This window comes from Mycotypha africana (genome assembly GCF_025528875.1).
Source record: "Mycotypha africana strain NRRL 2978 chromosome Unknown BDF20scaffold_9, whole genome shotgun sequence".
Classification (NCBI taxonomy): domain Eukaryota; kingdom Fungi; phylum Mucoromycota; class Mucoromycetes; order Mucorales; family Mycotyphaceae; genus Mycotypha; species Mycotypha africana.
Window position 1 is genome coordinate 1086402 of NW_026515733.1, and position 26115 is coordinate 1112516.

Here is a 26115-nt window from a genome sequence, read left to right on the forward strand (position 1 = left end):
GTTATGACACTTTATTATTGCTGAATTACTGCCTCCAACTGTATAAAAAGTTGATATCCCAGTCTACTGAGCAAAAACTTCCCCGCCTTGCTCTCCTACAAATGATGCAATTTTCTTCACTTGGTTATCCCATTCTTCAAGTTTCTGTTTCATGCCGTCAATCTGTCCTTTATCCAAAACACGAGGTTGTACCCAAGTTATCACAACCATTTGATCAACTTGATCGATTGAACCGCGGATCAAATTCAAGGACAATGCTTTCATCACCAAATGCTCTACTTCATCCGCTGAAAGTCGTGTTTCGGCTGCAATTTCTGAGAAGGGAATACAACGGTTGTCTGTAGAGCGTTTGAATACAGCTTCAATGAGTGACATTAAACAAATCTTCCTTCTGAGTGCAGCTTGATTTTGTTCAAGTAAAGGTTGTTTGTTGAAATGCGGAACGAGAGCTTCGAATTTACCAATATCGCCACTGTTGAATGCAAATAAAAGTGATCGAAGCCAGTCGTGTTCAGTGTCTTTTAGTGAGTCAAGTATAGGGTGCATTAGCTGTGGCCAACAATAAAAAGGTTAGTAAGCAATAAGTCATTGCAATAAATTATGATACTGTACGTACAAGTTCACCAAAATTATAGATATTGTCTCCCATCAATGCAGCAAGCGAAAGATCATAAGCTCTTTCAAGTCGTTCCTTGTCTGCCAAATCTTCAATGTTCACACAGGCTAGATACAATAATGTGCTTCTGTAATAATGGGCATAATCGGCCTTGACTTTATAGTATTCAGCACTGACACGATAGAAACTGGCATGAATGACAGTTTCAACACTATCAAAGCCGTCTAAAATTTTCTCTGACTCATCCATAGCTTTTTTAACATCTTCGGTCTGATTCAATCTTAACTTGAATTGTGCTGATTCCATGAGAGCGAGTACATATACATCTTTTGTTTCTGGTGTGTCGACTTTTTCGATAATGCCGTTTAAAAAGTTGACGGACTCATTCAGATCTATGAGACATTTTACGACAGAAAAAGCTAGTAAGAACACTTGCTTATCATGGGGCTTCTGTAATTCTGAATGTGTATGACGTTTTTACCAGAAAATTGTTTAGCAGCTTGAAGTGCGATTGATACGAGTGACAATTTATTGATTTTATCCTCCCATTCGGCTACGAAGTTTTGAAACAGGGAAATCTGATGAGGTGCTGAATTCGGTTCTTTGAAGAATTCGAGTATCGAAAGTGTCAGCTGATGCCATAATCTAGATTAATGAGTTATTGGCAACGTCAGTTCCAGCAGGGACAAAAATGGATACGAAGAAAGAAGCAGACACGCTTCCGATTAAAGAATGATTCTTACTTTCTTTCATATAGTTCTTCGAATGTAGTGTAGTAACGTTGGAGCTCACTAGGAACTTTTTGTCTTTCTCCGTAAAGGAACTTGGGAACGTCAAAGTCAACTTCCATTTGTTGTGCCATTGTTAATATGTATGGTTTAAATAAAGAATCAAGGAATAGCAGAAAAGCTTGCGCGTCTTTGAAAGAAAAGAAATAAACCGTCGCGCTCTGAATTTTTTACGTCATTTGATTAACCTGAAATTTGAAATATGAAGGCATTTGAATGCCTTTGAATAGCTATTGTGTTGGTATCAAACTGGAAACGGGCATTCTTTACGAATAATCATAACAGCAAGCTGATGAAGAGAAATGTCAGACGCAGTATATCGTTCTCAAACAGCCGAATTACATTAGACATATATCTAACGCCACGTACAACCCAACATTTAGCTAACTTATTTTATCGATGTAATTCATGTGAGGCCGCAGGTGGTTGACATATTATGAGCAAGTTAGGAAATGAGGGTCAAGTGGCGTCATGTACGAAGTACCACGGTCGTCTCTTACACATTAACAATACTGGAAAATAGGCAGCTTATAAAAAGTGTGTACCCTCTTTTGGTGATAACGTCCACGACAAATGGAGAATGATGTATTTTATAATCACTAAAACGATATATTAACACTTTTTCCTACCTTTATCCCAAAAATTCATTACAATGTTCAAAAATTTCGCAACGAGAAAGGCACTTGTGCCCTTTGGTATAGGCCGCGCGACAGCTTCGCCATTGACGGCTTTTTTCGTTTTCGACGTAGGTTAAATGGGATGCCGTCTTCGTGTGATTCTCGGTTTAGCTGCCTTCATCAGGTCGGTTTTTATAAAGTATGTATATCTTCTGGGCAGACCTCGCTGTGATTTCACGTTGACTTGGCAAGTGTACTGTAGATCATGCTCAGCATCTATCCGTTTGCGATTGAAACCTTTTTCATTCATAAAAACGCAACCATTCATGAAGTCGACTTCAGCAGCTCACCATTGTAGCGTGAAGCTTTAACATCCTGAGAGCATCTTTCCCAGCAGTGTACTTGTTACCCTTTTACAGAGAAAGATGATATTTCTCCCTGATATGTATATACAGGCTCCCATACTCATTTACCTTACTATCTTGTCATAAATTTCATTCTTACTTCATGTGATACGAGACACGGATTCTTAAAAAAGCTCGACCAAATACTTCCTGTGTTCGGGGAAGAGTTCCTGAGGACCGTTTCCATTTTTGGAACTTATAACACTGTGATGTATAACAGTATCATCACTTCGTTATATTCTTTTTCTTTATGTGATAAACTATGCTTCAAGATATACCTCATGCTACTATAACTCGAGCAGATATTCCTTTCCTTCCTACTGAAACAAATACAGCACTAAATCTGTTCAAAGGCCGTATTTTTATAGGTTTTCACAAGGATAGTAATTTCTTTGTATCTTGCTTTACGCCAGCTTATGTGTTGGGTTAAATGTTTCTTTATTCACTGCATACACTCTTCAATTCGTTGAGCATCGTTGTTCATCGACATTGTACCATGTTGACATCATCGTACAAATTGGAAGCTTGGGTAGGTCAAGAAACGCATTCATAGCTTTGGAAAAAATTTTCGTCCAAAAATAAAATTGCCTATTTTATAAGACAGTATGGCTGATGTAGCTGAAAAAAGGAGTCTGTTGACTTTAATCAACTACTTTGGTCTGAGAAAAGCTCGTTCTTTTTCTTTTCTGTTTCAAAAAAAATTAGGAACGAAAAAGGCTTCTTTAACCGATTTCCTTCTTTTTCTTTCTTTTTCATCATTTGATTTTTCCTCTTCATCTTTTTGACCATAATGGATACTTATCATAACTCCTATTCACAACAACAATACTCGCCTCCACCAATACAACAGCAGTACCCGCCCCCGCCTCAACAATATGCATCCCCACCGCAAGATTATACAACAATGCAACCACCGCAATATTATGCCACACCTACTGCACAGCCACCCATTGCTGCAGGATATAACACTAATGCAGGTTACTCAGAGTTAGGCGAACACCCCATCAATGCAAACGATAAAATCAGACCTTCCAGTGGGTTTAAAGATATCTGGGCGACTATTTTATGGATCTGTAACATGGTCGCCTTTATAGCTTTATCCGTTGTTGGCTTACGTAGCTTTTCATTGAATAAAGGATCGTATGGGGGTATGCCAGCTCAGCATGGAGGCATTACACTTGATTCCGATACAGTAAAAATCTTTGGCTATTCAGCAATTATCGCGTTCGGATTCAGTTTCTTGTATTTAATACTTGCCAACATGTAAGGTCTTTCTTCATTGAGCAAAAGGCAGTATCATCAGTCAAATTGGTGCTAAGTGTGAAAGTGTTTGTTTCCATGTAGATTTCCTGGTCCTTTGATTACAATTACTTTTATTGGCAGCATAATTGTGTACCTTGGTGTCACCATATACTATTTTTATATGCATTATTATTCAGCCGCAATCATATTTTTGATTTTTACCCTACTATATGCATTCTGCTTTTGGTCATGGAGAGATAGAATTCCATTTGCCACAGGTAATTCAGTCTGATTCGTGAAGTATTCAAATGTGTATTGTTTGCTCATGTATCAGTCTTTTATTGGTATTTGAATCAGTTATGTTGAGGACAATCACATCAATTACAAGAAAGTATTGGAGTACTATAGTAACAGGCATTGTATCACTCGTTGTTCAGACTGTGTATTCGATTTGGTTCATGATCACTGTCGTAGGAATATATCAGGTTTATTACAACAACACAGGCAGTAATTCCAAATTGAACGCAGCAATGGTGTTTTTAATATTTTCATTCTATTGGACAACTCAAGTTATTTCTTATGTAACTCATGTTACGCTATCCGGTGTATTTGCTACTGTTTACTTCTTGAACAATCAGATTGCTCATCCTATTTGGGGCAGTGCAAAGCGAGCTTTAACAACCAGCTTCGGGTCGATTTGTTTTGGTGGCCTCCTAATCGCATTGATCAACACACTCCGTTATTTCATACAAGTTGCAAGATCAAATACAGACAATGAAGTCTTTGCTTTTATGCTATGTATTCTAGACTGCATTATTGGTTGCTACCAAGGTTTATTTGTGAGTAGAACTATCCTTATATATATATACTCTAAACCCTTTAAATGCTTACAATTCCTTTCAATTTTGTAGGAATGGTTTAATCAATACGCGTTTAGTGGTGTTGCAATTTACGGTCAAGCATTTATTCCTTCAGCTAAGCGTACATGGGCTTTAATTCAAGATAGAGGTGTTGAAGCTTTAATCAACGACAATTTAATTGGTAATGTGCTGGCTATGGGCACTTTACTTGTCGGTGTTTTATCGTCACTACTTGGCTATCTGTATCTACTCATTGCCAAACCAGCCTACAACGCAACGGGAAATATGACACCTATTGTTATGTTAATCTGCTTTGTGATGGGTATGTCTATGTTTTCAGTCATTACTACTGTCATCTCAAGCGGCGTTACGACTACTTTTGTCTGTCTGGCTGAAGATCCAGATGCCTTAAGAAGGTAAACTTTTTTTTTGCTTTGTTTTTTTTTACAAAAAAAAAAAAAACCAGTTTATTCCATAGTCTAACTAATACTCGTCTTAATTTTTGCTTTTCTGCGGTTATAATAGAGTTAACCCGCAACTGTTTGAAACAGTAAGTTTTCAATAACGCTGTTTTTCTACTGACAGGGATTGTCAAACTAATGTTTTCTTTCACGCTTTCTGTATAGATCCGTCAAACGTGGCCTCAGGTTGTACAAGGGATTTAGTAGACGCGTTGAGGCTCAAAAACTACAGTTTTTGTCCCAAATGCTTTTGCAATATTCATTGCTATTTGTCCGAAGATCCATATCATATACAAACAGATTGCCCGTTTTCACATGGTAGTGCGTGCATCTGCCAGAAATGTTTATTTAAATAGAATAAAATAAGGACAAAAAGGAGTTAATAGAAAGAACAATAGATAGACACAAGAATTTTGTGGTTGATAGTACGAATAATGATGTAAATAAGTTCTTCCGCTTAAGCGTAAGGGTTTGCTGCAAACACTCTGATAAGCGGTGGTGTTTTGATCATTTCAACTGTAAGCATGACTCGAATTTTGTCCAATGCCTTGATTGTTTGAGAACATTGTTCTGTACTGTAGCCTGTGCTAGTGGATAGTCTAGAACTAATGATGGAAGCACGCTTGGTAGCTGATTTTCTTCCATTTGCTGAAGCTTCAGACGAAACAATACCTGCTTTAGCAGCAGCGAGAGCGATTGCTTGAAATTCTTTATTGTTTTCCAAACTCGACCTATTATCATCTGTTGTACTGAGGCTAGTAGAAGAACTGCTAGCCGTACTAATTGTACGCTCAGCTGTAGAGGAATTCGATCGGGATTTTTCGGGGTATGCTGTTGACGTTGTGTTATCAGTCGTTGTTAAAAGCTCTTCCTCTTCGTACTCGTCATCTGAAAGACTCCATTGCTGTGGTTGACCAGTGGAAGGGAGAAGCCCCTGCTTCCAATACATCGTAAGAGCACGTTCTTGGGGATCAAATTGATGTCGCCACAAAGGCAGATTGGCCAAGTGAATACGTCTTTCTAGACCGAATTCAGGTAGCGAAACATCAAAATAGTCATCCATGACAGCAATGACACGAGCTTCACTATAAACGGTCGTAATTTCAGTTGGGTCATTAGGCATATGCTGTTTTGTCTGTTTGTAGACAAGGTACAAAGCTAATGATAATAGCTTGCTTTGCTCGCGTGCTGCGAAACCGGCTGCCTTTTTGACATTACAATGTTGAGCGAGTTTTTGTACCGTGTCACGATCCAAATAAAAATGCTTATCTGCATATATAAAAGGATTTCAGTTTTCACTGTTACAAATGTAGTATTTAACTCCCTTCGTAAATAGAACTAATCAAAAACCCTACCTCCAGAAATAGTTGCTTCAAGCTGTCGATGAACAATAATATCTGCGTATCTTCGAAGAGGGGCAGTAAAATGGGTGAAAAGCGGAACACCTGAAGCGAAATGAGCATACTTCAAGATATCAAAGGCACCTGTACAAAAGTATTTGGGCGGCTGCATTGTCTTCAATACCAATACTGATATCAATTGACGTAGTTCTTCATCTTTGATATTTTGGACAGACTGTTGCAGTGCTGCGGCACTTTGTATTTTGAGTGGAATGCCAAGATATCGTAATGCATAATCTCTCAAATCGTGCTAAACGGAAGGAATGAAATAAAAAGATAAGTTAAAACAGTTAACAAAAGTTATGCTGCTGAATCGATCCTTTAACGATGCTTTTATAGACTTACAATTTTTCTGCTATTGGGTGGGTCCTGACAACGCAAAAGAGCTTGATCGGGGTATTGACTGGATATTTTCTGAGCAATGCATCGATTGGCCATGAATGAGAACTCTTTTACTATCTTGACGATGGTGGATTTGGCTTCTGTCAAATATACCGAAGTAGGTTGATTAACATTGTCAAAGCATAATGTCTTTCGTGCTAAGGACATTGCATCTCTGGTATAACGTAGTTGATGAAGATTTAAGGCCATATTATATAGCATGCGAACATCCTCACTAATTTCTTTGCTATATCTATCATCATCTTTGCCATCGACGATATTTTGCGCATCCTCGTAAGTCAATTGAGCGCTGGATCTGGAAACAAAAATAAAAACAGTAGGAAGAGTTAAATATAGACTTGTAGTATACTAAAAGGGAAGGAAAAAGGCATGTCTTACCTTACTACCGTTTTACCAACCCATGTATCCAAAATAATACCCTTTGAACTCAATTTCCATATAACAGATACGGCAGGTCTGTTAAAGTTGTGGAACAAAAAAAAAAAAAAAAAAAAAAAAAAGAAAAAAAAAAAAGTCAGACGTAAAGGCACCTTACCTCTTCGGAATACATTATGATACTTACTTTAGATCATTTAACGAGAAATTGGCCAAATCAACTAATTCTTTTGGCACCATTGGAACACTTTTTTGGTCAAGATGTACATGGACAGCTCTTGCCCGAGCTTCCTTATCCAAAAATGAATGAGGCGTAATGAAATGAGCAATATCTACTACGTGTAAACCAGCTTCGAACGTATCATCCCCTAAACGGACAATGGATAAACCATCCTCAAAGATAGTGCTGCCGACCGGATCGATGGTAATCATGCGATGCTGAGGATTCTCCACGGTCAAATTGCGACGACTACCATCTTCAGGTGGTATATATTCAAAAGGACGAGGAGGTACGCATTCCATTACGGCATCACTGAAAGGTGCATCAGATATGTTATTATCTGCTAAAATGGCTTTGATTTGGACTTCCAGATCTGTGATAGGGCCAAGCTCCCTTTCTAATGTGCCAAAGGGATGCAAAGAAGTAATTGGCCACCGCTTAATGGAACCAACAAATAACCGATTGTTGTAAGCCTCATTGTTTTCGACGAAATCCTCAGGTATTTGTTCGATTGGAATGGCGATCAAGGGGACACGCTTATCAGTGGCTTTGAACCAAACAATACGAGGCGCCTCCTTTTTAGTGTTACTGCTGTTATTGTATCCATTTCCATTTTCTTGCTGATTTTGCTGCTGAAGAGCAGCACGTTTGTTGTTGGGTCGAGATAATGTGAGTGTGCCAGAAAAGACCTGGTTTTGTGCACGTTCAAGGATAGCTACGACAACACCTGCATATTTAGGTTTAACGACATCTACTTCCTCATCGCCTCCAAAAATGATCTCATTCTCGTCTTCTTCATCAGGTAAACGCGCTTTGGGTTGCCCATTGTTTCTTGCCAACTTGGCTTCTTCTTTCTCTTGCTTTTCGCGAATCACCTTTTCTACGTTGACCAATCGAACAGCTACAACGTCGCCCTCTAATGCACGGTTACGGTCACGCGAACCGCAAATATAGATATCCTCACCGTCCAATTCATCACAAGTGACATAGGCATCACTACGGTTTCGTTTGTTGACTCTTAAAATACCACGTACCAACTGTCTGCCCCTGAACAAAGGAGTTAAAGCTGAGAAGGGTAAATGAGCAATGAATAAGGGTCGACGTTGATGTGGGTTGGCATCGTCCCTAGAAAAATTGACACGAGTAGGTGTGAAGGGTACAAAGGAGAATGATGATCTATCTATGTTTCCGGTACTGTTAAAGGAAGCAGAACCTAAAAAAAGAAGTTAGAGAAAAATAAAGCCGCTAAGGTTCCCCAGAAAAAAAAAACTAAAAAAAAAACTTACTGTTTCTCCAGTCATCAAAATTACGAGACGAGCGCCGATTGAGCGAACTTCTTCTATCCGTACTGTTACTACCACCTAATGACAAACTCAATGATTTACTATTCATTGAGCCTCGTTTAGAATGATTGTTAATATTGCTGCTGTTGTAATTTGCCATGAACGAATCGCCATATTCATTCAAAACTGGCAGTTGCTGTAGTGAAGCACGCTTTTTCATTGGGTCTTCTCTTCGGTTAAAGGTGCCCATTAATTTAGCTTCTGCTTCTGCCAATGCAGCTTCTCTGGAGATATAGGTGTTCTCATCACTAGGGCGTCTTTCCAAATTACTGCCATCTGAATTGGCAGTAGCAGAAGTCGGCGGAGGAGTAGGTGATGAGGAGGAGGGCGAGATAATGGGTGGTAGGGTTTTCAAAGTGTTAATCATGTTCTGTAGCGAATCCACGGTCATTTCCTCTTTCAATGTATGTAAACCCATAAAGCTTCTACGGTTTCTAACGGCATTGCTGTTATTGTTAGCGGTATTCAATGAGTTATTACCATCTAAATGGGTGTTGTTGTTGTTGTTGTTGTTGTAAGATAATGAATTGGTCGATCTCGATGAAGATACAATAATCTCTGGGTTTATATTAGAGCGAGATCTTTGATGACGAGGTGTTGGCATCAAGGATATAGGTTGACGGTATCGGTTGTTTTGGTATTGGTAGCTTTCGAGTTGGCTTGAACTAAGACCATGAATAGTACGGCGCTTATCGTACACATTACTTGAAGGCAACGAAACCTATTTTTAAGCTTTTATCTTTAGTTTTTCCCTCATAGAGCTTAATTATCATAATCTTACCGCTGGTGCATCGAATAGACCGCGGGTACTTTCTGGTGCTGTTTGCTGATTTAGAGTGTCATGATTCATTGATGAAGCTGATGTCGAGATGGTGAGCTTTGGTAACGGAACAGACAAAAGAAAAGAACGGAAAGGGATAGTACAAAAGAATAGAAATAAATAATAAAACTGAAAAAGACAAGGTTGTAAGGAAAAAGAATGGAACAAGAAGTACAAATAAGCAGAAGAAAGAGGGCAAATGAATACTTTTTTTTTTATTTTTATTTTTTACTGTTTGTCTGATTGTTGGTGCTGTTGTTGTAAATAGTATGTGATATTCATTTTGTGCACTGAAGTCCGTAATTCGCCATGCAATAAATGGAGTCCGAATTAAGGCGTTGCACGAAAAAATTGCAGTTGGTTGCTGGTTCACCAATACTTCGAATGCAGCTTGAAATTAGGTTTAAAGGGGCATGAAGGCTTAACTTTATATCTTAAATGCTGTGAAAAAAGCAGGCAGTATTCATTGCCATTTTTACACAGATTTATTGATTCTAAACCAAGAATTGTCGTTATTATGTAGCCTATGTCTGTTGATTTAAGTATCTTTACCTTTCTGCAAGTCTAAATATCTTAGTGCTTTGATTTGCAATATTGTTGTGGCATTATATTGCACGATGTAACCATCTCCGAATAAAAATTATGGTACAGTTCATGTGTGTATACAGCTGGTAAACGTTCATGGTATCACTTCCAATCGACATAGCCACAATCACCTCGCTTCTCTAGCACAAGCTATCACTTCATTCGCATTATCTTAAAGCTCAATTGCCACCTTCGTGTTGTAATCGACGTTGACGATATTGTATTTCGCTTCTGTCTGCTAAATGGATTGGTGCTGCCTACGTAACACGTGATCAATGTTCACGTAAAGGAAAAACAAGCCCAAATTATGAGACAGGACCGCAACAGTCTAACCAATCAAACTATAGCCCTTTGATGAGCAAAAGTCAATCTTTTCGCTTCCATGGAAATAGAGATTCTGGATGTCCCAAGTTTCAGAAAATCCAATGGTGAGCAACTAACCTTCCGGCTACTTACATTCATTTTTTTTTTTTTTGAGTTTTACAAAGCTGTAATGAACAATATGCTCCAATATTAATTCTTATATATTGTTCATAATTATAAGTCAAATGTGGTCGACCATAGCGCAAGTTTCTACACTATTCTTAGCTTTTTTGATCCAACTATTCAAATCCAAAACTTAAAAAAAATTGAAAGTGCAAGGGAGCTGTTGAAAGGGTACAATCTCTGGACTAACTAGCGTTCGAAGTGATTAATTATTATAAGCGGTCATTTGGAAATGCTGTTTCGTGATAAATGGATTGGTATACCTGTGAATTGGTTCACTCCTGAAAGTTTAGAAATATATTACTGTAGATCACAGCGATTTCAAAGAACCGAAATAATCGTGACGGCTGAGCCAAAACGCGGTTCCGCTGTGTTGAGGGAAAAAATTTGTTCGTAACTCGCGTTTCGGTTCCTTTCTTATTCTTTTAAAACATTAAAAGCAACATTATGACTGATTTCAATCGTTTATTCACGTCACAAGTCATCGGCAGTGTTGCGGATATTCCTACACCAGGTGCTGTCAACATGGACATTGACGACACTCAAACCCAACGTAATAAACCTCGATCCGCCTATGATTTCGATAGCATTCCGCGAGTCATTGATGAGACGGGTTTGGCAGTTAGAGAAGCCTTCGAAAAGTTTTTGGAAATGTAAGCCTTGAATTCACCCGAGCATCATAAAAGTATATAGTTTGTTTCTAATGTATTTATCTCTAGTTTTCAGTATCCTGCAGAAGAGGCTATTGTATCTCAAACTGCAACTTCCTCAAAGTGGGCTAGATTCCCTTATATGCTACAGCTCGAGAATTTTAATTTAGCTGATATTAGTACACTTTTTGTTGATTTTGCTCATGTGAAATCAGCCGATAAAGCTTTAGCAGAAGCTATCAGCACTCAATACTATCGGTAAGAACTATTTCTTCAATCAGAGAATGCTTTATATGCATATGTAGATAGCAAAAGGTCTCTGATTTTCTTCTCTCCTTCAGTTTCTTGCCATTTCTACGTACTGCTGTAGCTAATGTTGTGAGCAGACATTTCCCTGACACGGTTTTCGTCAATGAACCTCAGCTCAACTCTGTCGAAATGAAGAAAGCTAGAGAATTTATTGTTGCTTTTTATGGCATGGATGAAGTGCTTAGAGTTCGTCAATTGAAAACAGACAAAATTGGCCATCTAGCGAGTATTAGTGGTACTGTCACCCGTACAACAGAAGTTCGCCCCGAATTACTTTACGCCTCTTTCACTTGTAACGAATGCGGCAAAATTGTAAACGACGTTGAGCAGGAATTCAGATATACAGAACCCATCATGTGCCAAACACCTAGTTGTTACAACCGCAAAAGTTGGACATTGAACGTTGAGCAATCAAAGTTTGTCGATTGGCAAAGAATCAGAGTTCAGGAAAATGCCAACGAAATTCCGACGGGTAGCATGCCGAGAACTATAGACGTCATTGTTCGTAATGAAATGGTCGAAAGAGCAAAGGCTGGTGATAAGTGTATTTTTACGGGTACCTTGATTGTTGTGCCAGATGTATCTGCTTTCAGATCACCTGGTACATCTGTCGAAACTCAGAGAGACGTTACCAATCGTGTCACTGAAGGTGTTGGTAATGAGGGTGTTACAGGTCTGAAAGCATTGGGTGTCCGCGATCTGACCTATAAGCTCTCCTTCTTGGCCTGTATGGTTCAACCAGCTAACCTGCTAAGTGCTAAGGGTACTAACCTTCACGGTGAAAATATAGAGGAAGAGACACAGAAAGAATTCTTTTCAGCTATGACACCACAGGCTATGAAAGATCTCGAAGAAATGGTCAAACAGAAAAATTTGTATAATCACTTGGTCAACAGTATAGCACCATCTGTGTTTGGACATGACACGATCAAAAAAGGTGTCCTTTTACAATTGTTGGGCGGTGTTCACAAGCAGACACCCGAAGGGATCAACCTTCGTGGTGATATCAACGTCTGTATTGTCGGTGATCCATCTACCAGCAAATCTCAATTCTTAAAATACGTTTGCAGTATTATGCCCAGAGCAGTTTATACATCTGGTAAAGCTTCCAGTGCTGCTGGTTTGACTGCCTCAGTTATAAAAGATGAAGAGACCGGTGAATTTTCCATTGAAGCTGGTGCTCTTATGTTGGCTGATAATGTAAGAGCTTCTAAATTTCAAATTTCCGCGAATGCAAACGGTTTTAACTGATTTTTCATTACTGTTCACAATATAGGGTATTTGTGCCATTGATGAGTTTGATAAGATGGATATCAAAGATCAGGTAGCTATTCACGAAGCAATGGAGCAGCAAACCATTTCCATCGCCAAGGCCGGTATACAAGCAAGCTTAAATGCACGTACCAGTATTCTCGCCGCTGCCAATCCTGTAGGTGGACGTTATAACAAAAAATTAACCTTAAGACAAAATATCAACATGTCTGCGCCCATCATGTCACGTTTCGATTTATTTTTTGTCGTTTTGGATGAATGTAACGAAATTACTGATTACAACATTGGTAAACATATTGTGAAGATTCATCAACTGAGAGACGAATTTATGACACCCAAATTCAGCACTGAGCAAATTCAAAATTATATCCGTTATGCTAGAACATTTAAACCTAAGGTAAGATATCATTGGACTATCGAGATACCAATTGATAGCTGGAATATATGGCTGATGTTTACCATTTGTTGTATTCTTGCCTGCGTCATAGATGACACCAGAAGCAGCAACAAAACTCGCAGAATGTTACAGAGATTTAAGACAAGGCGATGCTCAAGGTGTCACGAAGAACTCATATCGTATTACAGTCAGACAGTTAGAAAGTATGATTCGTTTATCAGAAGCCATTGCTAGAGTTCATTGTAAAGAAGAGGTAACTATCCTGCAGAAAAATGCTGATTTTCTTTTGTTAAAACTTGTATTCATGGCAAATTATTCCTCTTCTTCTCAGATCACAGAGCCATTCGTGTTGGAAGCATTCAGTTTACTGCAAAAATCTATCATTCGTGTAGAGCAAGATAACGTTGAGATTGAAGATCTTTTGGATGATGGAGAAACTGATGAAGTTATGTCTAGCGCGGAAGCTCTCAACGGCATGTCACTGAATGATACAGAGCAAACAGGTAATGATCCTGTCGCGCCTCGTGGAAAAATCGCTATCACATACGAAAAGTTCGAACGAATCAAGCTTCTACTCGCACATAAGATTAGACAGCACGAAGCTGATCAAGGTAAAATGCGTTTTACTCTTAATTAGAGATAAGAGAAATTGCTAAGCTTCTTGTTTTTAATACTTTAGGGGAAGGCATGCGTTTGGATGAACTTGTTATGTGGTATCTGGAAGAAATTGAAAATACCCTAACACCTGCAGAGATTGACCATGAAATGACAGTGGTTAAAAAGATTGTCAAGAAATTACTGAAGACTGTAAGTTACGCCTATGTTCTTTTTTGGTTTTATGTTGTTGTTCTAATGGCCTTTACTTTGTTATAGGAGGAAACGTTGATGGTTCTTCGTCAAGAGGGCGAAGATGAAGATACAGATAACCCTCTCTTAATCCTACATCCTAACTGTGTATTGGAAGATGAAGAATAGATAACTATGCAAAATGTCAGCAAATCATTAATTTATCGAATAATCCCTACCTAATTTCTACTTTTCTACCATGCTCATGACTATCATATTACCACTGCAGCTTTTATCATTACCTGAGTATTAATAAAACCTATCTGTAAATATTTATTCATAATATACGTGTACTTAATTCTGTTTCAAACCCATTAATAACGCCGTACTATGAAGGGTTTTCAATTTTTCAAATGTTCGTGAAAATCAAACCGTTTCCTATACAGTTTCACAATGCTTCTCCTTTTCATCAAATGAAGATATTTTGAAATTATGTTCACAGTAACTGATAAAATAACTAAATGTGCTTTGCACGTCACTCTGATTAGGGGTTGTGATAAAGGGCTGTACCTTTTGTTTTACACTTTTTTTTTGTATGTTTATTGAGTGAATATATATTGACAAAGTACGAATAAGGGAAATACAAAATAATACGCAACTAATTCCACATAAGATACTATTGTTGGTAATAAAAGAGCGATCAATATCTATGATAAACCCAATTGTTATAAAATACATTCTTACCTTTGGTGTACTGGAGAATTTTTGATATCCTTTTATGACCTTATTAACTGCTTCCAAAAAGTCCTTCTCTGTAGCTACCTTTCTTCTCGCACGAATAGCAAACATACCAGCTTCTGTACATACGCTTCTTAATTCAGCACCAGTTGCGTTTGGACATAGTCTTGCAATTAGCTCATAACGAATATCACGTTCTACACTCATACTCTTTGCATGAATTCTCATAATATGTGCACGGCCTTCTAAATCAGGCAAACCAAATTCCACACGACGATCCAATCGTCCAGGTCTCAAAAGAGCAGGATCTAAAGTATCAGGTCTGTTTGTGGCCATCAAAACCTTGATATTTCCTCTGGGGTCGAAACCATCCAATTGATTAATCAGTTCCAACATAGTACGCTGAACCTCATTGTCTCCACCTGCACCGTCATCAAATCTTGCGCCACCAATAGCATCAACTTCATCGAAGAAAATAATACAAGCTTTCTTTGTACGTGCCATTTCGAATAATTCACGAACCATACGTGCACCTTCACCGACATACTTTTGCACAAGTTCTGAGCCAATAACACGAATGAAAGTAGCATCTGTTCTGTTTGCTACAGCACGAGCACAAAGTGTTTTACCTGTACCTGGTGGGCCATATAATAGCACACCTTTGGGAGGATCGATACCTAAGTTTACAAATCTTTCGGGTTGAAGAAGTGGCAACTCGACAACTTCACAAAGTCTTTCGATCTGCTCTTTACAACCGCCGATATCGCTGTAAGTGACATCTGGTTTTTCTTCCACCTGCATCATGGTGACAGAAGGATCAATTTTTGGTGGTAATGGGATCTGAATCTGATATTTTGTACGATCGACACTATTAAAGAATAAAAGCAAAATGTAAATCGAACTGTCAAATCGTAATGCATGCCTTCCTCTCTTTTTGATGATTATCTTCTTGCTTTACCCAACTCTCATGCCTTCTTCGATATCAGTAGGTGAAACGTGTCTGACCAATTCCACCACAAATTTTGCAATTTGCTTTACGTTAATGACGTATTTTGGATCTTCGTTATTTTCTCCTTGAATAATTTTTGTACAGCGTGCAACTTGTAAAGGCTGCTCTTCTTGCATTCTCTGTTTGTCAGCAGGAATATCCCACAAGTTAGGTGCGGCCAAACCCGTGTCAGATTCCTTTACACCTGTGTAAACAATGCATAATTGTTATTGATCTTCTACCATATTTCTCTCTTAATCCAAAAGCTAATTACCAATATGTTCATTGACGCGCTTTTGAATATCTTTAATATCTTGTTCTAATGCTTTTAGTTCTTTGGTATATGGTCCTTGACCCTATCGTGTTGACAATCGAGAATAAGTTAAAATTCGCTCATTTGCTGAACTGCACAAAGGGCTCGCTTTGAAAGCTTACGTAAGTTGTCAAGATTTTAATATCACTTTCATCCAAGGCTAGAAGAAATGCACAGGTTAATCGTAACTGTTGCTGCGTTCGACTGTAACACTATTGTCGGCTTACCAACGATCTTTTCCTCTTCTCTGTCTTCAACGTTTTTTTCATCTAAGAAAAGCAAGAGGTTAGAGTTCGTATGGAAAGTATTTTTTTTATTGAGTATTTGTCTCACATTTTTCCCAATCGGCTTTAGGTGGCATTGTTTATTTAATAACGGTGATTTAGATTATGAATGATTACTAGAGTAAAAGAGCCTATTGACCCGAGGACACAGACTCTTTTAACTTACGTGTCGCGAATAGATGCCAAACTCCGCCCGACAAACAGTATAAATTGCGTCACAGAAAGATCCGGAAAGCTCAAAGTGCTCGTTGCTTGTTCTTTGATAGTGGTCTTCCCCTGATCAAGTGAAAGAGTTATTACTACAGTACGACTATTCTTGAATTCTTGAGGCACACAATATCTTTTCTCAAAACATTTTGGATATTCTCAGTGTAGTCAATATCTGGTAAACGAGGTCAAGTATGCAAAGATGATACACCCTACAACATAAATTAGTATTATAAACATATTGCTCTGGTGAGCTGTGTATAGCAGTGCTGTGGCTGCAGAAGGGCTATTGCACCACTTTTACCTCTTTCTCATGTCGAACATTAAGCATATCAGCAAGACAATATATTTCCTCATTACTCACATACAGTTCAAAAGAAATAGGGACGTAAGTGTACGCTCTACATTCATAAAATTCTAAGCTAAAGTAGCCGACATTCCCTACAAGCATATATGATCACTGAACTCCATTGCTTAGGCCATACTGTTGCTTAAAATGAATTGAGCACGCCATAGATGTACGCAATTATTAACCAATCAGGATGGTCGTTGATGATGAGCCGTTGGTGTCGCCTCATCAAAAAGCGCTCCTATTTGACGCATAAAAATAATAATGGAGGCTGGGCTACTGAGATTTTGATGGCTGCTGTCTAATCAATATACTTCCCCAGATATTTTATGTTCTTGTACGTCCAAATGTTCTCAGTAACCGAATCTTTAAGAATTAACTTTTTCATAATTGTCTTATTCTTAACTTTTTTTGTCTGTTTCTTTCGTTCGTTCAGTACTATTACTTCTTTATGGCTGACTATTCTCGCATACCACAACCTCAGGGCGGCGCTTCCCTTATGATTGCTTTTCAGAGTAGAAATAAGAATGTCATCATTATTGGACACAATACAGTGGCTGCCAGCCGAGTTTTTGCATGTCTTGAAGCGGATGCTAACGTATATCTTGTGGCTGATCCGAAATGCATGTGCACAGAATTGGCCTATCGAGTTGAACAACGCCAAATCACCTTACTAAGCCATCACTATACATCAGCTCTTTTAGATAACACGCAATGCCGGTTTGATCTGGGATTTGTTTGCGGTACAGTCAGCACGACGGAGGCTTTTAGGCTCACTGATTCGTCTACAGAGTATATTTCTCAGCAATTCAAACAGCATGGTATTCCTGTCAACGTAACAGATCGTCCTGATTTGAGCGATTTTTTCATGACTTCTACTTACCGAGATCAGTCAGTTCAAATCTCTGTATCTACAAACGGTCAAGCATCGAAATTATCAAATCGAATTCGTCGGCATATCACCTCCAACTTACCTGCGAGATTAGGTGATGCAGTACAGAGAGTAGGTGTTTTGAGAAAAAAGGTACGTGCCGTCGATCCAAGTACAGCATCCGGTATTCGTCGCATGAAATGGCTGGCACAGATCTGTGAATATTGGAGTATGGAACGATTAGCCCAGCTATCAGATAAGGATATGGAGGAGTTATTGGAAACGTATCATGACGATGAAGGATATGAGAGTCTTGACACAACAACTGACAATGCGGTGAGGGGTAGTAAAAAGTTAGAACCTTTATCTAAAGGAAGTATAACATTGGTGGGTGCTGGTACAGGAGATCCGGATCTGTTGACAATAGCAGCTTACAAAGCAATCGAAGAAGCTGATCTCATTCTTTCAGATAAAATCGTACCTGAAGAAGTTCTCAAGCTGGTAAAATGTGATTTGAAGATTGCTCGGAAATTTCCAGGAAACGCTGATGCTGCACAAGAAGAATTCAACAAATTGGCCTTGAAAGCCATACATCAAGGAAAGAAAGTAGTACGTCTCAAGCAAGGAGACCCATACTTATTCGGTCGTGGAGGTGAAGAAGTTCTATTTTTCCGTAACCACGGTATTACTCCCCGTGTGATACCTGGTATTTCATCTACTGTGGCTGCTGGTTTATTAGCAGGAATTCCTTTGACCCATCGATCTGTTGCCTCCCAATTTTTGGTCACTACTGGCACAGGGGCACACAATTCGGCTGCTCCATTACCTAAATATGACAAACATCGTACAGATGTATTTTTGATGGCTATTCATCGACTAGAAATGTTAGTGAAAGATTTGATATCTACACAAAAATATCCGGCAGATATACCTTGTGCGATCGTCGAACGAGCTAGTTGTAAAGATCAGAGAGTGATTTGGGGGACTTTGTCGAACATCAGCGATGTTCTAAGAGCTTGCGGTGGAAGCCGACCACCAGGCTTACTAATTGTGGGCCATGCAATCAACGTGCTTAAGCATGAAAATAAAGGGACGGAAGGTGTAGCGGCTAGTTTAATGTCAGCTTCAGGAACGCTTATAAACAACTTGACCGAAGATATAAAAAGTGATGGAAATAACAGCCATCTATTGACTTTACATGACCCTGAATGTGTTCTATAGATTTAATCACATCTAAAATCGGCACTTTAAAGTAATATTCTATCACTATACCGCTAATTTGTACATACGCAATCCTTTCATTTCATTTGTAATTATAGCTTTCAAAAAAACCTTTAGATCAATTAATAAAAAGACACACTACTAGATTTATGCAAACATGATTCTGTTTGAATAAATAAAAAAAAAAAAAAAGAACAAATAGCAAAGAACGAGAAAGATTACAATAGGAACTAACTATGAGGAGACAGCGACACGGTACAGTATAAACATTTTTTTCATTGATTCATCAATAACTTTTGGCAAGCTTCATATAACTCCTTGTCCGCTTGCTTTTTCATAAACTCCGAGCTTAACTCTATGACCGTTTGGATATCCTCTTGTAAATCTCGAGGCTCTCGTAGTAACTTCGCTAACTTAACCAAAGGCTCATAAAACAAAGGAGTCATGAGAAGCTGCTGCTGAAACTGATGTTTCAACTGAAAAATACTATCTGTCGAATCAATGATGGAAGGCGAGGATGCACTATTTAGTAACCGTAACAAGAAATTGAAAATGCGCTGAGCCAAAGTAGTCAAGGCCTTCATTGAATTATTATATTGATTGATGTCTTGCAGATATTTTTCTAGTTCTTCGTTATGTTTCCGCATAATGACGCGTAATCGACGTTGTGTTATCTTACGTTTTTTCTTTTGAACCTCGTAATTGCCACTCTTTAAACGCGTCAGTTTGGCGTTTATTAAAGGAATATTATTCGTCAACATTTCAAGCTCTAGTTCTTCAGATAGTTCTATCATGGTATGAATGATTGTATTGATCATTTGTTCAAAGTTAGCTTGTTGGGAAGCTGTGCTCAGAATCAATTCGAATAGACTGTCTGGGTCTGGGGTATCAGATAATAACACGAGGTCCATTATTCGGTATAGAAACTTTCTGTCTGTTGCTGATCGTAAGATAAGGTCGTGCTCTAAATCAATATTTTCCTCTTGTTGGAAGCCAATAGTCACAAGTTGTTTAAGCATTTGCTTCACTAACACTGGAGCTTGATCATAAAATCCTGTACATTGCAAAATCCAACTCACAGGAACTGTAAATTTGTAACAGTCATCACCTGATTTCACAGTCCACAATTCCATCCATGTATCGATAAGATTCTGCTTTTTGCTGTTATCTAACAATTGTACCATTTCTTGAAAAAGAAATGCTATCCCAGAGTGCATAATGGAGTAAATTTCATGAGAAGTAGAGAGACTTACACTTTTGAACGTAAACTGTGATGAAGGAACCAAGGGAGTGCTGAAGTACCATTCAAAGTCATTGCGTGTTTTGAAGAGTTGACGAAAGATGCGAGATGCTACACTATTTCCGTTTTTAACGTCTTGTCCTGCTAGGTTCAAGATATTCCCGAGAAAATGGTTTCGAAACCATGCTCTTGATCTGGGTTGCTTTGGGTCAGTACCAGGCATATGTTCTTTCAAGAAACTAAGCAAGCAATCCGTATAAGCTTTACTCTTTGTTTTCAGTAACTTGGTTACAACAGCATCTTTGGAAGCTTGTGGTCCATCATCAAAGTAGTTCAAAATGATCTTGATAGTTGTAGGCTCCTGTTGCTGTTGCAGTAACCATTTTAGATTTTCCTCAGAGAATGACTCCAAAATAATAGGCACAATATCAGAAGCAAATGCGGAACAAGTTTTTAATAGAGCTCTCATAAAATCGCGTAAAACTGAAGGTTGCGTAACTTGCTTCCCATCTGATATATCTGCTATACTTCTCTCTAAGTTGAATACTAACCATTCTGTATAGTTTCTGATAATGTCTGAATTGGCTGACTCCAGACAATCTATAGTCCAATTCTTGATCTGTGAGTGTTTTGCACCGCTTATTGTCATCCTTTGTAACAACTTGCAACAACCATTCATCAATTGAATGTCTGATGAGCCTGTAAATTGAGATAGATCAATAAGAGCACCTGATCTGATCTGATACGAAAGAGCAGTATCAAAAAGAGCTAATTCTCCTTCTGGACCTTCTTCCAATTGTCGCTTCTGAGCTTGCTGATGATACTCTTGTTCATCAGGGATATCAAACAGCTGAGTAAAAGCATAATAAGGAGCATTGCGTCTGTTGTATTTACTCGTGGTCATTGGAACGGATGATGCAGAATCGTCGTTCTTATTCTTAAACTTATTGTTTCTTCTATTTTTCTTCTTTGTATTGTGCGGGAAGTCTTGTGGTTTATTCAAAGCATTTCCCTCCATTTGTGCAGCGATTGTGTCTAATACGAGCGGCAAGTGCCTATCAAAGCGATCTCGTAGTGTCCAATCTGCCAAAACTAGGTCCAAGACAGTCTTTCTTTCTGTGGGATAATGCTGTTGAATCGCCATTTTTAAAAATTGATCAAATGTTTGGGGCGTGAGGGTGCTCATCTGTTGTATCCATAATTTGACTCCTTGCCGAATGGCCTCAGTTTGGGCATACTTGTCACTTGGTGTGTTTGCTAAGAGGTCAACACTCAATAGTGGATTCGATAAACTACCCTTTAACTCTTTTTTCAATCCTGAAATCGAAGAAGACAAGAGGGATATGTGTTTGAGTACTTACATTTCTTCTCCAAAAAACGTGTATATTGTATAATACCTATGGCATTTTTATATTGTTGATATAGTCTAGCAATATGTACATAGTTGTTTGCTTGCGTTCTGCAAATATTGTCAAGACACATATAGCCAACGACTATATCATCTTTTGTGAAAGCTGGACGTGCTAGCGCGTTTCCTAACTCCTGCTCAATTTTTGTATTCAATACACTTATATCTGAGGTTTGTATTATCTTGAACATCTCGTATATCACTTGTTCTGACACTCTGTGCGACTGCAGGTTCCTTTCCATATTTTTCATAAAAGCTCTTATTGTTATAGTTGTATTCAACACTGTATTTGTTTCTGCTTCATCAAAGGTAGAACAGCAATTGAGCCAAAGATGTGCTATTATTTCGGGTGAATTGGATAGTGAGAAGGAAAGTAATCCTTGTATGAGATTTTCCACTTCTGCCGGTGTTACGTTGGTAGAAGAGCATTGTAGATCCGGATTATTCAAGAGCGCTGCTAACACCAAACCGTATAGATAAACTAGAATGGTAGTATTATCTTGTAAATCATGCCACGTTTTCGAGGCGAAAAACTGTGGTGCCTCTAATAGCCAGCTTAGTTTATGTTTCCTCATCAGTCCGCTTATGCAATTGCGTAAAGCATCTACGATAATCGTCTTGGTACTAAGTGCGTTATTGTCAGCGTGTGCATTGCAAGAGAGTATAAGCTGTATGAAACTGTCAAAATATGTAAAAGTGCCTGCTGTATCCGTAGGATATTCGTAAATGGTTACAGATCTGATTTTGTCTAAAGTTTCAGCAGCATTATGGTTGGTATACAGTCGCTGAATATCTGCTAGAGTGAGACTTTCGTCTCTTTGATTGTTTAATAAATTGCTTAGATCCATTAGTCGCTCAGTGCCTTCAAGCAAAGAAATTCTTTAAATGGCAAGCAATGAACTTGCTCAACTGTGAAATTGCCCTGATTATGTAATAATCAGTCCAATTTTTTTCAATTTCTATTGATCATATTCCTGAAGGCTTTTTGCTGTTACAATGGATCCTCTTCTCTTCTGACACTGTGAATTTTCTGAACTCCACAACCCACCCCCCCCCCAACTCTTTAAATCTCTAATAATCCGGATTCCTAAATTAGCATACTATGGTCAAATTATGTATTTTATGTAACAAGCGTAAAGCTGTGTTGAAAAGGCCCAAAACTGGTCAGCAGATCTGTCAAGAGTGTTTCTTCTATGTGTTTGAAACGGAAATTCATCATACTGTCACCGATTCAAAACTGTTTCGCAGAGGTGAAAGAGTAGCGTTGGGTGCCAGTGGTGGCAAAGGTAGAGATTCAATGAAACGATTAGCTGTGTGCGGTTGCTAATCTCAATTTGATCTGATATGGGTTTAAATCTTCTTTCCCTCTTCTGCAGATTCAACTGTCCTTGCTCATGTTATGAAGACGTTGAATGAACGATACGATTATGGACTTGACTTGTATTTATTATCTGTTGATGAAGGTATTACCGGCTACAGAGATGATTCTTTGGAGACAGTCAAGCGTAATCAACAGCAGTACAACCTTCCTTTGAAGATCGTTTCCTATCATGATATTTATGGATGGACTATGGATGAGATTGTCAGAGAAGTTGGTAGAAAGAACAATTGTACCTACTGTGGCGTTTTTAGACGTCAAGCTTTGGATCGTGGAGCAGCTATGTTAGGTGTGGATCATATTGTTACAGGTCATAATGCAGATGATATTGCAGAAACCATCTTGATGAACAGTAAGTCTCAATTAGTAATATACTTATCGTGTGTAGCAGAGATTTGAGATACGAAAAATTACTCACGACGATGCATGATCAGTCTTTAGAGGCGATATTGCGAGACTTGGTAGATGTACTGAAATTGTTACTCAAGGTGAAAGCAATATCAAAAGATCCAAGCCTTTTAAGTATACATATGAAAAAGAAATTGTGATGTATGCCTATTTCAAGAAGCTGGATTATTTCTCAACAGAATGTGTGTATTCACCTAATGCCTATCGTGGCCATGCTCGTACATTTTTAAAAGATTTGGAAGCTATTCGACCTAGTGTTATTATTGGTAAAGCGCTTTATTACTACTGAAGTCGAATGCTAAGCATATTATTCACAGAGCATATACTTTCTCCTTCAGATATTATTAAGTCGGGTGAAGCATTTGAAATCAAAACTGGCACCAAGATGCCCAGTCAAAAGACTTGTGAACGATGCGGATATATGTCTTCCAATGAACTATGTAAAGCATGCATTTTATTAGAAGGTTTAAATCGTGGACTACCCAACCTGGGCATCGGCAAAATGTCAAAGAATGTAAGTTAGCTTACAGATGTTACATGGTTTAAGATTGAATGACTGGACGTTGAATTTTCCTTTTTGCCTTGCAGGAACTCGACAAGATACTCAGTAGTCCGATGGAGAAAGAGCCTAGAGTGAAGGTACAGCACTTTGCGGACATCAAGTTAGATGATAATGTTCCAGAGGTCATTCCCCGTGATCCGAAGGAGGTATATACACCACCCCCAAGAGTGCCAGGTGGCATTTTACATGATGCAAAGCTGCAGAAGAAGGATTTATCTTGGTAGATAGAAATTTTGACAGTCCTAACTTGTATTATAGCGATGGAAGCCAGCGTATGGCATTTACAATTCGATAAACAGTCTTGTCGTAAAGTAGAAAAAGATATCTTTTTGAACAGATTTTATACTTTAAGTTGCGTTAACAGTTTCGAAAGAATAATGTTTTCCAATATGGTAATATAATAAAGCTTCTATCGTTTGCTGTCTCTGGTTCGGAATCAATTGTGAAGTAGCCCCCTATACTTCAATTTGATATCCTTAGCTGAAGTGTGTAATTGTTTGGATCTTTTCTGAGCACTGCCGATAAAGCAATAATGAATGAACAATATGACAGAAGCTTTCATTGCAATATTCAAAACCGCAAATAGGGACTAGTGGAGAAGCCAAATAAACAGAATCACCTTTTTTTTCGTCGTAAGAAACGTAGAGGGATGAAAGATAAAGCATGATAAGGTATATCATTACAAAAGTAAAGGCATCAATGACAATTCTTCAGTAAATCGTGTTGAGCAGTTTGGCTTGAGGTTTACGGAGCAATCAAAGACTTTTTTTCTTCAAATAAATGTATCATAGATGTCCAATATAGTATCGTTGGAATAGATTCAACAAGAAACTCTCAGAATTACAACTGTATTAATATATGGTTATGTTCATTTATTTGGAAATGTTCAAGAGAAAGGTATCAACATAACCTCTTTCTTTTTTTTTTTTTTTTTTTTTTTTTTTTTTTTTGCTTCTAAATCATCTTTCCTTGTACAAATTCCTTATGAAGGGGAAATTTGGCATTTAAGTCACCAAATGACCAACAACAGCCCTTCAGGTAAACGCATCATAATTAGAACAATCAAAGAAAAGTCACGATAGTAATGTATTGCAATTTTACTGTTGCTTGAAAGGTCTTAAGTGTCGACGCTGTTGTAAGAAAACCCGCTAAGTACGATTATGCCAAAGAAATGTCTGTTGACGTTGATGTATTATGAACTAATCATGCTGGAACTTAAAGTCTTCTAGCAACATCTTACATAACTGATACCGTAGTATTTAAAAAAAAATACTTATTGAAGATATGGTCAGTAAAAGAAGAAACCCAGTTATGAACAGCATCAAAAGGTGCTCACGTTATTTTCTGTCGAGGATATTACTGTAATTTTCAGACAGTACCTAAAGCATTGTCTTCAACTTTAATTTTTGCGAGATCTTAGCAAAAGGTATCTCGGCTTGTGCTGGCATCGAGACTATAGTGCTACGTTCTCAATTATTCGTCAATGCTTAAGTTTAATAAAATAATTGACACCACATTGTTACCAATAATAAGGCAGTAGCCAACCTGTGCCATATCAATTAATGTGTCTAGACGAAACACCGACCATAAGAACCAGTTGAGCTCTCACACTAGGTTACAGTCAATGTTGTACAAAACAGTCAAAAGGATCGACCTCGAGGATGTTAATGCAGGCTTAAAATGTAATGGTTGTTAATTTATTAGAAGAAGGAAGGACACTCAAAGCGATTCAACAGTGAAATAAACCATAGAAGTGATGGTAGCCTTATTGTTTCTATCTTTTTGCAGGAACAACAATGCATATTTTTCATACAATAATTACGGACATTTGTAATAGAAAGCCAGCAGAAAAAAAGAAAGAAAAAAAAAAAAAAAAGATCTGCAATACCCTACCATCATGCTTCAATTTCTTTCGTTAACACGGAAAAAACCGCCGTTCGTGGCCCTAACGAAAACCAAAAATAAACCGAGAATGGTGCACCTTTGCAGGAGCATGCACCTGAGATGACACGTTTAATGGCGTGTAAGCATGTGTCCGCATAGAAAGTTTCCACCTTTCCCATGATTATTATAACCGGTGGTCTTTACGGAAGTGTACAATCAAAAAGGAAAAAA

At 38.2% G+C, this 26115-nt stretch overlaps 8 protein-coding genes across 8 annotated transcripts; 4 read left to right on the top strand and 4 right to left on the bottom strand.

The window, feature by feature from the left end:
- Positions 1-63: 63 nt before the first annotated feature.
- On the bottom strand, positions 64-1478 carry BDF20DRAFT_825235 (uncharacterized protein; the record flags this gene model as incomplete). The annotated part of the gene is made up of 4 exons (XM_053077958.1): positions 64-549; positions 617-1008; positions 1098-1261; positions 1360-1478. The coding sequence occupies 4 exons, from the start codon at positions 1476-1478 to the stop codon at positions 64-66; spliced, it is 1161 nt and encodes a 386-aa protein (XP_052933631.1).
- A 1737-nt stretch (positions 1479-3215) lies between these two features.
- On the top strand, positions 3216-5192 carry BDF20DRAFT_915617 (plasma-membrane choline transporter-domain-containing protein; the record flags this gene model as incomplete). The annotated part of the gene is made up of 6 exons (XM_053084340.1): positions 3216-3688; positions 3770-3945; positions 4025-4506; positions 4579-4943; positions 5053-5077; positions 5154-5192. The coding sequence occupies 6 exons, from the start codon at positions 3216-3218 to the stop codon at positions 5190-5192; spliced, it is 1560 nt and encodes a 519-aa protein (XP_052933632.1).
- A 253-nt stretch (positions 5193-5445) lies between these two features.
- BDF20DRAFT_838144 (uncharacterized protein) lies at positions 5446-9578 on the bottom strand (the record flags this gene model as incomplete). The annotated part of the gene is made up of 7 exons (XM_053079126.1): positions 5446-6257; positions 6344-6638; positions 6734-7085; positions 7169-7246; positions 7353-8598; positions 8672-9449; positions 9510-9578. The coding sequence occupies 7 exons, from the start codon at positions 9576-9578 to the stop codon at positions 5446-5448; spliced, it is 3630 nt and encodes a 1209-aa protein (XP_052933633.1).
- Positions 9579-11042: 1464 nt separating this feature from the next.
- Positions 11043-14369, top strand: BDF20DRAFT_886903 (MCM2/3/5 family-domain-containing protein). The gene is made up of 8 exons (XM_053082012.1): positions 11043-11272; positions 11339-11527; positions 11611-12778; positions 12855-13247; positions 13339-13500; positions 13579-13858; positions 13927-14054; positions 14121-14369. Exons 1-8 carry the CDS (start codon positions 11067-11069, stop codon positions 14220-14222), a joined length of 2628 nt encoding a protein of 875 aa, XP_052933634.1. The 5' UTR covers positions 11043-11066; the 3' UTR covers positions 14223-14369.
- Positions 14370-14579: 210 nt separating this feature from the next.
- On the bottom strand, positions 14580-16641 carry BDF20DRAFT_703392 (26S protease regulatory subunit 7). The gene is made up of 7 exons (XM_053076079.1): positions 16406-16641; positions 16300-16341; positions 16195-16232; positions 16034-16115; positions 15730-15964; positions 14778-15639; positions 14580-14709 (listed from the first exon to the last, which is right to left on the bottom strand). Exons 1-7 carry the CDS (start codon positions 16431-16433, stop codon positions 14692-14694), a joined length of 1305 nt encoding a protein of 434 aa, XP_052933635.1. The 5' UTR covers positions 16434-16641; the 3' UTR covers positions 14580-14691.
- A 205-nt stretch (positions 16642-16846) lies between these two features.
- Positions 16847-19161, top strand: BDF20DRAFT_703488 (tetrapyrrole methylase). Its single transcript, XM_053076080.1, has 3 exons — positions 16847-16957; positions 17042-17268; positions 17349-19161. Exons 2-3 carry the CDS (start codon positions 17242-17244, stop codon positions 19002-19004), a joined length of 1683 nt encoding a protein of 560 aa, XP_052933636.1. The 5' UTR covers positions 16847-16957; positions 17042-17241; the 3' UTR covers positions 19005-19161.
- A 16-nt stretch (positions 19162-19177) lies between these two features.
- Positions 19178-22539, bottom strand: BDF20DRAFT_886912 (uncharacterized protein). Its single transcript, XM_053082013.1, has 2 exons — positions 21642-22539; positions 19178-21561 (listed from the first exon to the last, which is right to left on the bottom strand). The coding sequence occupies exons 1-2, from the start codon at positions 22498-22500 to the stop codon at positions 19280-19282; spliced, it is 3141 nt and encodes a 1046-aa protein (XP_052933637.1). The 5' UTR covers positions 22501-22539; the 3' UTR covers positions 19178-19279.
- Positions 22528-24499, top strand: BDF20DRAFT_886916 (cytoplasmic tRNA 2-thiolation protein 1). The gene is made up of 5 exons (XM_053082014.1): positions 22528-22938; positions 23029-23382; positions 23465-23704; positions 23777-23952; positions 24027-24499. The coding sequence occupies exons 1-5, from the start codon at positions 22755-22757 to the stop codon at positions 24222-24224; spliced, it is 1152 nt and encodes a 383-aa protein (XP_052933638.1). The 5' UTR covers positions 22528-22754; the 3' UTR covers positions 24225-24499.
- Positions 24500-26115: the final 1616 nt, after the last annotated feature.